The following is an 11962-nucleotide window of genomic DNA, read 5'->3' as shown; positions in this document are numbered from 1 at the left end:
AACAGACAACTATCAAGACGGTGTCCCACCAACTCGGTCTTTGATTGTTTTGGAATGCTTCGTCAGTGCGTTGAAGCCAACTTCCCTTTTGGGCTGTCGAGGGTTATTATGTGAAGCGGTCCAATTACGTGTCCTGCAAAGTGTCAACAAGAAGCCAACTTACATGTGTTGTGAATGGGGGTGTGTCGTGGTTATATTGCATACCGGCACTTTACCCGGATTGAGCCCTTTGCACCGCAATGCTAACCGACGTATCGGCAGGCAACTCGGCACCTTCCTGGTCTTGTAACGGACGAGTTGTAAGAAGTCAGGTAACACCAAATGTGGAGGAGGAAGATTGGGACCCCCTGTTGATATCGGAGGCATGATTGCCGATTTGTTGTTCCCCTCTCTCCAAACTATGCAAGAGATACTATCACGACCGTATTACGCGTCTTTCTTGGTCTGCAACAGTCCAAGGAATCTCGGCTGGGAGAATGGCGATCTAAATCTTGGATTCAGGTGAGGGGGGTTGGGGGGGGGGTTTTGTTGGGTATAATAGGGTCCAACTGCCACCAGGGTCTATGAGTTCGTGTTGGTTTGATAGGCACATCCCAACATTGAGCTGCGTACCCTACCTCACGCGCAAAGATGTTAGGCCAACTCCTGGTTGCTGCCCTGGCGGCAGGCAATGCCCTTGCCGCGCCGACAGCAGTTGAGAAACGCCAGACCTCCAACAAATGCACCAACCCCCGGATCCGAAAAGCATGGCACAAGCTCACCGACACAGAGAAGCAAACCTACCTCGACGCCGAGCTCTGCCTCATGAACCACCCCGCCACTCTCGGCCTGCGCGGCGCAAAGACCAAGTACGACGAGTTGACCTCTGTGCACATTCTCGAGTCTGAAATCTCCCATTTTGTTGTATGTTCCTTCTTCCGCCCCCAACCCCCAACCCCCTTTTCACCCCTTTTTGTCCCATCTGACCCCTCCCTAGGGCGCCTTCCTCCCCTTCCACCGCCTCTACATCCACGCCCACGACGTCACCCTCCGCTCGCTATGCAACTACACCGGCCCCCACCCCTACTGGGACGAAACCCACGACTACACCTCCTTCACAAACTCGGACATGTTCTCCACCACCTCCCCCTCCTTCGGCGGCAACGGCGTCGGCGCCACCCAGTGCATCGAGACGGGGCCCTTTGCGGGCTACCGCTCCGTTTTGGGTCCCGGGTTCAGGATCTCGCCTGATAATCCAAAGTGCATCACCCGTAACATCAACAACTTTTCCGCCAGCGGTGCCTCGCCGGAGATTGTAGCCGGGTGTTTGGGACAGGAGGACTGGTTGTCTTTCTGGGCTTGCGCCGAGGGTAGACCTCACGGGGCGGGACACGGCGGGGTGGGGGCCGAGATGGGCAATCCGATCAGTAGCCCTAGCGACCCGACCTTTTGGATGCATCATGCTTGGTTGGATCGGTTGTGGGCGCAGTGGCAGGATTTGAGGCCGGAGGTTAGGCTGGGGGAGATGGGGGGGAATAATAGGATGAGGAATGGGTTTGGGGCCGGGCCGCCTAACGGTGGGTTCCCTGGGGGAGGTGAGGGTGGTGGTGGTGGTGGGTTTCCGGGGTTCCCGCCTGGGAATGGGACTTCCCCTGGGTTTCCCGGGGGTGGTGGTGGGTTTGGAGGGGGCCCGGGGTTTGGGAACCCGGAGGATCTGACCAGGCCGGAGGATGTACCGTGAGTATTTTCTGATCTGTTTGTGATTGAGGGGAGACAAAGCTGACTGAGATTGTGTGAAAATAGGGAGGCGATTGTGGAGGGTGATAATGGGGGGAATGTGACGACGTTGGGACACGTGCTGCATATGCATGGGCTTATTCCGGATGCTACGATTGGTGATGTGATGGATACCAGGGGGGAGCTGTTGTGCTTTGAGTATGATTGATAAAGCTGGCTGTAGTTTCCATAGCACTTCTCGAGACATCCCGTTCAATATGGTGAGAGTCTACAGCATTACGCTCTGCCAACAGGATAAGAGGATTTGATTTATTTATGTACACAAGATACAGATTAAAGATCTAACAGGCGTCCGTCATGACGGGATGGATTGAAATTCTGGCCTCGACCTCGGCAGGCTCGTGTTTGCAATCCGAGGAAAAGATTCATCAGTAGACCGATGCCTTCGATTTGTCCGCCCCTGACGATATGGAACGAGCTCCCTACCCTCGGCCCCCGGGTCTCCCTTCGGCCTATTCTCGACAACCTCCAACTGTAAGGATCGGCCTATTTTTGTCCTCCCAAAGAAATCTAGTGCTTTACTAGGTAGACTGGCGGTAACGGTGAATTGCCTTCTGTCGATCACCACCTGAGTTTGATTTGATGCTTCAAGTACTTGAGGGTGGTCCAAACCCAAGTCTTCCCAGTGCAGCATATCCCCAGGGGCTCGACGACGAAATATGTATGTTGTAGCAGCGGTATGCTTCGCAGTCTCCAGAATGTAGATCCGTACCTGGTCCTCCCCCTCCCGCCGATACAGCACAGTGAAGCGGGTGCGCTTTCCTCCAACATCACCCTCAAGAAGAAAGGCACCGACAAGATATGTTGGAAGATGAAACTGAATCATGTCCTGATCGTCCCAATAACCAGACGGGATGGTGTGTTTCATGCTCCACTCAGGAATCGAGACCTCAGTGCAGCGTTTGCGAAATGCCAATAGTGTATCATTATCGAGTGGTCGCGTATCGGTCACGAAATGGCAGGTGGCTATATCCGTTTTCAAAAGAGACTTGTTTTCTGTCCCGCTGATCATCTTGAGCGGCCGTGATTTTCGAAGGAAGAGAGATTCTCCGATCTTTCTCAGCTGGATCCCCAGATACACCCCAGAGCCACGAGACAGGAATCCGACCATGAAAACGTATTCTCTCTTGAGACTTTCGTTTGCGCCCGCTGGTTGATCGTTCTTCAGGGGCATTCGATGAAAAAATATGTCTTGCAGTTGTATGCCTCTGTTGGTGAGGACGAACTGGGGATTGTGGGATGTCGATGGTCTCCAGACACAGACATGCTCGCACAGCGCGAATGCTTGTGGCGATGCGGCGAGCACACCACAGTGTCCCTCCTGGACCTCCTCCCGCGTCGGCTGCCACGCGAAGATTGTGATGTCGTTACTGCGCTTGATGAGCTCCTCCTGCAGCCGACGAAAAGCCATTTTCCCTTCACCATATATGAGCGGCATGTTTACCTCGAGGATTCCAAAAAGGCAATACGCCTCGTCTTCGACACGTGTCGTTGTTCGTGATGAAGCCCAGGATAGTCTTTGGGCTACCGAATACTCGGAACTTCGATGATTCCCCAACAGGAGGTCCTCCGGAATTTTTGTAGCTGCCGAGAGTACGTCGCTGTTTCGAGGCTTCTGGCCACAAAGTTTCCATTTGCTGTCATAAAATTCAACCTTTTTCGGTGCAATCAACTCTTGAAGGGTCCATCCCCGGGTGATCCATCTGGAGAACCGGACACCGGTCCCAAAGTCGACTCCCGACTCCATGTCGGCGAGATGTACGACGCAGACCACTGCCCTTTGGTACCACTGGAACATGGAGTTGATGCTCTCGGTCAGCTCGGCACTGCTGGTCTTGTCAATGCAACAAGTGTCGACCCAGACATAGTCTATGGCCTTGGAGCAGGCCAGTCGACATGTCTGTGTGATTTTGGCGTAGCCAGACTTGCCCAGGTGCAGGTGGGGTTGTTGCATGTCTCGAAAGGTGACTTCATCTTCTCCCCAGGTATGTGATAGAACCAAATAGGGAGGAAGGGGCTTCTCGAAGAACTCTTCAAAGCGCAAAGTGTTGGCGTTTATTAACCGCATGATGAGGAAGTCTGGGAAATGCAATGGTAGCAGTCGTCAAAACAAAGGAAAAATCCGGGTGCTCGAGTCCCCTAGGGTCAGGTCGATTTCTTTTAATCCAACAGGTGGTCAACCCCGCATGAATGTGGCTGCGGCTGTGTGCCTCGTTGTCATCGAAGGCGCATCGATAGGCACACCATCGGCGGTAATGGAAGTTGCGGTTGGGCATGGCGAGCCTCTGTCAATACCGTGCTTTGCAAGAATGCTCTCAATGCTCATGTCGTGGGCGTGCGACGAGGCAATGGTTTTCTGAACAAAAAGAAAAAGGCCTCTTCTTGTCTTCCTACACATGTCAGCAAGATATTTAAGATGGAACGCGGGAAAGTTCACCGACCGCGACTTGACGGGATAGAAATGGTGCACCTCCACGCAGCAGGAAGGGAGCCTGGAGCGTAACACCTGAGGTGATGCAGGTGTGGAATCTGCAGCTCTGCTAGTTGTTGCGGCACGGTTCCCCATCTAGCTGCCGTGCTTGTCTGTCTGGTTTTCGGTCTAGGTATTGGCACGCGGAGTTTCCGCCATCCTGCTCAAACCATTTTGATGGGTTGAATACTGCCTACCTACGGCATTTTCAGGTTCACTCTGTGCTGGTTTGTTTCGACACTATCTTTCTTGTGCTGAGGGGTCATTCATTGGTGTGTACCTTAGGTAGCACCACTAGCTTGTTCATCAGATGCAGTAATGAGTTTCCTGCAGCTATCTCTCATAAGCGGGAGCCATTGGGCATCAATTCCGTTGGTCCACTATTCTATTCGACATCAACATAGAATATAAGGCTCCTTAGACTTATGATGGTTGGTTTGTCAACATCCGCCATGTCTCATGACCGAGATATTTCGCTTGACAACGACACCGAAGCACCTGAACTGCCATGCACGATATGTGAGGGGCAACACCCTCCCAACCCACGCCTATGCGGCAATTGTCAGTCTTGGAATGATCTCTCCCACCTTCGAATTTGCGACGAGCCCAGCTACCTGAAGTTGGACGCTTATCGTTTCACGAACCGCGGGTCTCAGGGGCCCAGAGGTGTTCACCCACACACATTCGACGACATAGCATACCAGGACCTCAATGCCTTCAAAGGTCGTCGAGACTGTATGATATGTCAGCTCGTCAGCGACTCAGTTCAACATTTCGGCCAGCAGCATATTTCTAATGGCTCAAAATCTGCCTTCAAGTTTGGTCTGTGGAGGCCATTCCTGATGAGGCATGTTGCCTCAACAGCCTACACAAATTCGTCAACTCTCACAGCAGCACCATCGCCGAACCCCTCGCTTACAGGCCGAATCTGTATTCTACCCGGCGTCATCCTTACTCAAAGCAACGGGACCTCTTCATTCACACCTCTCGTCCTGAAGCTGGTGCTTTATTACCGCCACGACAGCTACGACCTCCAGCATGTCGAACAATGGATGCCAAATCCCATCTCACTCCCCAACTTGACCGCATGGTTAGACGACTGCCGACACAACCACGGAGACGAATGCAACGACCTCCTCATGCCAATGGTGGCACCGCCAGGTCTCCGATTGATAGACACCCAACTTAACAGGATCGTGGACTGGACAACACCCAACGCAGACTATGTCGCGCTTAGCTACTGCTGGGCGGCAGCCACTCCAGAAACAACCTCTCCCACCCCAGCAGATGACCTCCAACTTCAGCTCGACAACATTGACCAACTTTCTCGTGATCACGGTCTCGATATCAGCCGTCTTCCCCCAGTCCTGGCAGACGCAATCCAACTCTGCCGCGACCTCGGCAAACGCTACCTCTGGGTCGACAGACTCTGCATCATCCAGGACGACGCAAAAAGCAAACACTCCCAAATCACCGCCATGGATCGCATCTACCACATGGCAGATTTCACCATTGTTGCCTTGAGTTCCAAACCCGGACTCCCGGGTGTTTCCTCCCGCCCCAAAGACACTTCCCCCGAAGCCCTTTACGGCCTATGGGACGGCCCGTTTGAAAGCTCCATAGGTCTTGCCTATGGCCCCGCAGCAGACAGAGCTATCAGAGGCTCAAGATGGGATACAAGGGGGTGGACATTTCAGGAACGAAAGCTGTCAAGAAGGTTGGTGTTTGTGGATGATCAGCGCGCGTATTTCAGCTGTTACCAAGGTGCGAGATGGGAGCATGACACCCGGGTGGGGGCCGACACAGTCCATGACTCTTCCACCTCGGGGCTGCAAGTTGAGCCAAGTTTTGTTGCCTACGCCTGCTGCGCGATTCCTTACTCCATGAGGGAACTGTCCTTCAGAAGTGATATCCTCAACGCGTTTGCCGGGGTGGGGAATGTGCTCTCGTCACGAATGGAAACGGAGATGTTGTTTGGGATTCCGGAGCGGTATCTCCTCCAGGGACTGCTATGGCGGTCAGATGATTTTGCCGTCGGGAGGGATGAAACGTTGGGGATCCCGAGTTGGAGCTGGGCGAGCTGGGACGGGATAGTGGATTACGGGCCTGGGTTTAGGGCTACGTTTGGGTTGAGGGGGGAGGGGGGTGGGAGAGCTGGCACGCCGAATCTGTATGGACCCGGGCTGAGGTATTTTAGGGGGTATTACCCCTCTGACGTGGGGAATTTGGTGACGTTTTGGTATTCTGATAAGAAGCAGGTGAGGAGGGTGGTAGAGGACAAGACTTGGTTCGGGTTAGACTACATGACTGAGGAAGAGTTTTGGGATTATTTGGATGAGGAGTGGGTGAGGGGGGATAGGCTGGCGGAGAGGGGGGAGTGGGAGACGAGGGCGCATTCGTGGAGGGGGTGTTGGCATAATCCTTGGAAGGCGAGACGGTATGAGGGGGTAAGTGATGAAGCGAGGGGGAAAGGGGAAAGGATCCCTGGGTCGCTGGTGTTTACCACGACTTGCGCGTCGCTGTGGCTTCACCCGGCGAAACAGACATTGTTTAACACGCCTGCTACGGCTGTCTGCTTTGACATGATGACCTCCGCCCCGAAGCCAGATACGAACATCGACAAGCTTCCCTTCGTTGGAAGGACAATGCTCATGGAGAAGCAGTGGGCTGAGCAGATATTTGATGATCCAAGCAGGGCGTACCGCATCGTGGTTATCGGGGCTGGGGTGGCGTGGGATGTTCGGAGTTATGGTCAACCTGGGTGGAAGGATTTCGCGCCAGGAGCTCCATGGGGTCTCTGTGTTTTGATCACGAAAGAGATAGATGGGGTACTCTACCGTCTAGCCAGCGGTGTAGTCGACCTCATCGCTTGGACAGATCTGAGACCATCATGGGAGTCAGTGGTGCTTGGATGAGGAGGACAGTTAGATAACCCTTGATATGCCCCCTTTTGTGGATTTTCCATCATCGGACCAGCTTCGTCAAAATGACTTCCATAGCACCCGACAGGATATTCTATCCGGAGATCGGCAGATAAAGCCAAACACGAAGTCGATCCCTAATGATCTGTGGATTCCAAAACCTTGATGCGGGCGCCTGTGGCCGTCGATCGAGCCATGATCTGCCGAAGCACCACTCACAAACGACTCTGTGAGCACAGCCACAGAGCCACAAGTAATGCCCAAATGGGCAAGTGTGGCAAAGTTCCGACTGACAGCACACTTACGCCACAGCTATCCCGCACGCATGCTGAGCCACATGTCAAAGAGAAGGTTGTGGCGCACACACAACTGATGTCACTCTCTTTGAACCTGTTTTCGAGACCGGAGACCGACGGGCGGATGGCAGTGACGGGAGAGGCATGGTTATGCGCCGGGAGTCCCGATGAATTTTCTGTTGGGATGGGAAACAAGTCATGCAGGGAAAGACCTTGAAATAGGCAACATGACATCGATACCCGTTCTTTGCAAGGCATGATGCTTCATGACCTGCGAGGGTATGATAGGGGCTTTTCGCTCTAGTGTAGCACTCGCTGACACTGCTGAAGGTTTGACTTTGCGCAAACGGACTCAAGATCACGGTGCCTTGCCAGGGGACCGGAATAGAACATGCGCTGCCTTGCGGAGACGCTAGCTTTGGGCTTGTTGATGCTGCTGGCGGTCTGGCTGGCTGGCTGGGCCATTTGCTGTTCGGTGGTTCGTGTTTGAAGCATCCAATTTCATGTCTTGCAAAAGGTGACGAGACCGACAAAGACGAGGTTTGGCATGCAGTTCGAATACACGTATTATGTCGGCGGTGGTGTGACAGTGGTCTCCTTACCATCGCAGACTTTCACAGCCTCAGTCGTCAATCTCGGCTACGACCATTCTGGGGATGATGGGGGCTGAATTGGATGTTTGTGCCGCTGGTGATGATAATGCGGGAGTTCCCGTTGAAATGGGAGGCCGCCGGCAGCCTCGTGTCTCTTGTGGCTTTCATCAGGAGATGGTATGGGACGAGGAATGCTCAAGCCTCATCAAACGTCCCCGTCTGATTTGGTTGCATGTCGTCGGCAGTGAAAAGTGTGGAGTGTGGGTTTATGATGGAAGAGATCTGGGGCTGTTGCTATTTTTGTTCGCACAGTCATCAAGCGCGCCAAGAGCTGTGGCTAGTGAAGGCGCTGATCTGCAGAAAAGAAGGGAGAGAAAGGTTCCACAAGGCTGGGGGGTCGGTAGATCGGCGGCTTGGAAGCCCCGACAATCGGTTGAAACAACGTTTTACGCTCCCCGTGTCCGGTGCGGGAATGGGGGTTGATCTTGTTCACCGAAGACGGGATTTGTTCCGTTGCAAGCGCCCGGTCGCTCGGTGGGCGCCACGTCCGTTCACCGTTCCGGTCTTGCTCCCGGAGTTGAGACAGGGGCACTGTAGCTTGCTTCGTCCTGCTGTTCCGGTGATGCATTCTGCAACTCTGGCTATTTTTGTGGTGGCCAAACACCCAAAGTCTTCATTCAATGTCTGCTGAGGGATGGGATGGAAAAGCCTATCTGCGAGACGGTGTTTGGCTCGTCTAGCTACTGATAGTCCATCAGCTGGCTTCGCAAGTAAAGAGTCTTCTACATACTGTACGGAGAGAATGGAGCCCAACGGGGCGATGGGGCCGGCGGTTGTTGCATGAAACTCCACATTGGACGTTTTGTTTTACAAACGGGGTCATCGAGGTTCTTGTGCCATATCAACAGCTCGGAATTATCAGGGGTTGGGAGCGCGGAGAGTATCACGTCTAATAAGTCCCAGCCAGTGGAGGATCCTCTGCTAGTTTGGGTGGGATGCACATGTTAGTCATGCTGTCAAAGTTTCAGAATGCTCTCCCCAACACGAATATCAGTACCAAGGGCGAATGGGTAGCAAAGAAGCTAGGAGGCTGTGCAGATGCTTGTTGACCAACAGGATTGCACAATTTCTGAGTTGATATCTGCACTGCCCGGATGGCGACCCGCTGTTTTCAGGTGTTTCGACCCCATTGTGTCCGACATGTCCGTCCATCCGCCGAAAACTGCCTCCCGTCCGCACAATTGAGCAATGACCGGGAATGAGAATGAGAATGAAGAAGATAGAGACAGAGTCAAGAGGCTCAAACAGCTTCCCCGCACCGAGGTAGTCGTCACAAAGATGCTGTCAACGTCAACTTGTGCAGCGAGTCGTCAAGGCATCAATTTTGGGGCCTTTTGCACACCGTCAGCAAGCTGTCCTTCTTCCCAAAGGAGCAGTCGGCTTCGTCACCCTCAGACCGCAGCCGCAGGGGAGAAGACGAGAAGGAATTTGGCCGAGGTACCCAGAGAGCACAGCAGAAAACGGTGGGAAACAAGGTACCGGCTGTTAGCAGGGCTGCTCCTCCAATTGGGCGAGGGGTGCTCTGGGCATTGGATTACGCGTCCCCCCCCTCACAGAGCGACACAATCCCTGTCAGCCTGCATTGGTTCGTCCAACCAGACCCACTCCCTGCAACGGGATGCCAAGCGCCCCGACCACTGCCCAAACCGCTGGCCTTCCCAGGCACCCATAGACTGAAAATCCCCCCAACTCCCACAACCCGCACCCCTTCCCTCCAACACCTGCTCCGGTTGCCCCTTTGAAAACTACAACAAACCACCTGCCTGCTACAAATCCACGAAACCACGCAACTCTCGACGACAACGAACACGTCGACGCCGAGAACACCTACCTCCCTGACCTACTGATCAGTCACTCCTGACCTGATCACTGCAGTCCTATTTCCCCTGGGGGGCAAACTATGTCAGGGCCTATGTCAACGAGCCCGGCTGCGACGCAGCCTGGGTTGATTGATACCCTCGATTCTTTTGTCGACTTTTCCGACTACGACACCAACAACCTCTACCAGTCTCCCTCTCTTTCACCTGCCGGCTCGAACAAGGGCGTGTTTGCGCGACCGATCAAGGCCGAGACAACAACGGCAAACACCCTGCTCCAGACCAACCAGACGCTAAGCGGGCCCAGCCACCAGTACGACCTCTACAAACAACAAACCGGTATTGTTCCCGGAGCCATCGCAACAACCTTTTCGCTCAACCAGCCCAACGCCCATCTTCAAGGATACAACACCGGATTCGGGAGTTTTGATTATCTCAACATGGGCACCAACGATGAGTTGTTCGATTTTAACACGGCGCCGTCGCAGGGGTCGATGACGTCGCCCGAGTTGGACACCATGGACTTCGACTCGCCCTCATCGGATCCGACCTTCTTCTACGAGTCCACCATCAACCCGAGCAACATCGGTCCACAGGAGCCATCCGGGCTGTCCTCGCCGCCGCCTCAGGTGTTCCAGCCCGGTCGCGTTTGGCCCGGCATGCACCAACAGGCAGCTTTGGCCAAGCAGCAGCAGCAGCAGCAGCAACAACAACAGCAACAGCAACAGCAACAGCAAAGACAGCGTGCGCAGGCTCAACAGCAACAAAACAAGTCCGCACAGAAGGCCAAGTCACCGCAGGCCAACGACCCTATTGTCGAGCAGAAGATTACTCAGCTTCTTAACTCTATGCGCGCCAAAACCTCAGAGGAGCCCTCCCAGAACAATACCGTCCTCAACATTCCCCGCCCAAAGAAGGACGAGGACGACATGGATGAGGATGAGAGGCTGCTCGCAAGTGAAGAGGGCAAGAAGCTTAGCAGCAAGGAAAGACGACAGCTCAGAAATAAGGTGTCCGCCCGTGCTTTCAGATCCAGGAGAAAGGGTAAGTGCATCAACGTGTTGGTTATCATGAGCATATCACTAACACCCTCACAGAATACATCACCCAGCTTGAAAGTGAAATCGCCAACAAGGTCACCGAGAACGGCGATCTTCGTGCCCAGAACCGCGCCCTGGTTGACGAGAACAAGCGTCTCACCGACCTCACACGCATGCTTCTTGGCTCTCCCTCCTTCTCTGATTTCCTCAACCAGTTGAGCGCAAATCCTCAGATGCTTCCCCAGTCTCAGCCTCAGCAGACCTCCCAACCAGAGCAGCAGCGCCAGTTGCCCAAGGACATCAACCCATATGCCGCTCAACAACAGCTCCACAACCAGCAAATCGGTCTTGCCATGGTTCCTGAGCAGGTTGACTTCTCCTCGCTGGTAAACATGGAGCCCAGCGATGGCTTCTCGTACCAGCCCCAGGTCTTTGCTGTCCTCGAGACCCCCGAGCCCATCTTTGATGCCAACCTTCTCTCTGGCAAGACCAGCAACTTTGTTGGTCAACAGTTCGATTCGGACGATGAGGACAAAGACATGCCCATCATCGAGCAGGCACCGACCCTCGCCGAGGCCAAGAAGCAAGAGCCCGCTCCCATCAATGAGGAGTTTGAGAATAACCCCGATTTCGTCCTCTACCACGACTCTCCTGCTCCTACCGAGTCAGTGACCAGCCCAGTTGAACTTGACGTCGAGGCCCTCTCCCAGTCCGTGTCTGAACTGGATACCTTCAGTGGCATTGAACCTGAGAAGGCACTCAGCCGGTACGAATTGGTGAACACTACCGAGGATGAAGCGGTTGCGGACAGGGCTGTCGCGAGGATACAACGGCTTACCTCCAAATTGGATTGTATCGCATCCAGGTTGGAGATGTTGGGTGTCGGCTTGTAGAAGCGCTTGATTGCTGCCTGAGCTCTTGGGATTACTTTTCTTTGTGCATATCCTTTCTGGGTCTTCCGTATATTCTTTTATTCGTTTTGAGGTTGA

General features: G+C 53.9%; 4 protein-coding genes across 4 annotated transcripts; 3 read left to right on the top strand and 1 right to left on the bottom strand.

The window, feature by feature from the left end:
- Positions 1-630: 630 nt before the first annotated feature.
- On the top strand, positions 631-2982 carry QC761_300971 (uncharacterized protein; the record flags this gene model as incomplete). Its single annotated transcript, XM_062877253.1, has 3 exons — positions 631-903; positions 977-1716; positions 1783-2982. 3 exons carry the CDS (start codon positions 631-633, stop codon positions 1922-1924), a joined length of 1155 nt encoding a protein of 384 aa, XP_062733957.1. The 3' UTR covers positions 1925-2982.
- Positions 2072-3844, bottom strand: QC761_309710 (uncharacterized protein; the record flags this gene model as incomplete). The annotated part of the gene is made up of 1 exon (XM_062878118.1): positions 2072-3844. One exon carries the CDS (start codon positions 3842-3844, stop codon positions 2072-2074), a length of 1773 nt encoding a protein of 590 aa, XP_062733956.1.
- An 827-nt stretch (positions 3845-4671) lies between these two features.
- Positions 4672-7161, top strand: QC761_309700 (uncharacterized protein; the record flags this gene model as incomplete). Its single annotated transcript, XM_062878117.1, has 1 exon — positions 4672-7161. The coding sequence occupies one exon, from the start codon at positions 4672-4674 to the stop codon at positions 7159-7161; it is 2490 nt and encodes an 829-aa protein (XP_062733955.1).
- Positions 7162-10016: 2855 nt separating this feature from the next.
- On the top strand, positions 10017-11866 carry QC761_309690 (uncharacterized protein; the record flags this gene model as incomplete). Its single annotated transcript, XM_062878116.1, has 2 exons — positions 10017-10977; positions 11031-11866. 2 exons carry the CDS (start codon positions 10017-10019, stop codon positions 11864-11866), a joined length of 1797 nt encoding a protein of 598 aa, XP_062733954.1.
- Between the last annotated feature and the right edge of the window lie 96 nt (positions 11867-11962).

Source organism: Podospora bellae-mahoneyi, chromosome 3, assembly GCF_035222275.1.
Source record: "Podospora bellae-mahoneyi strain CBS 112042 chromosome 3, whole genome shotgun sequence".
Lineage (NCBI taxonomy): Eukaryota > Fungi > Ascomycota > Sordariomycetes > Sordariales > Podosporaceae > Podospora > Podospora bellae-mahoneyi.
This window is presented reverse-complemented; position numbering and strand designations above follow the sequence as displayed.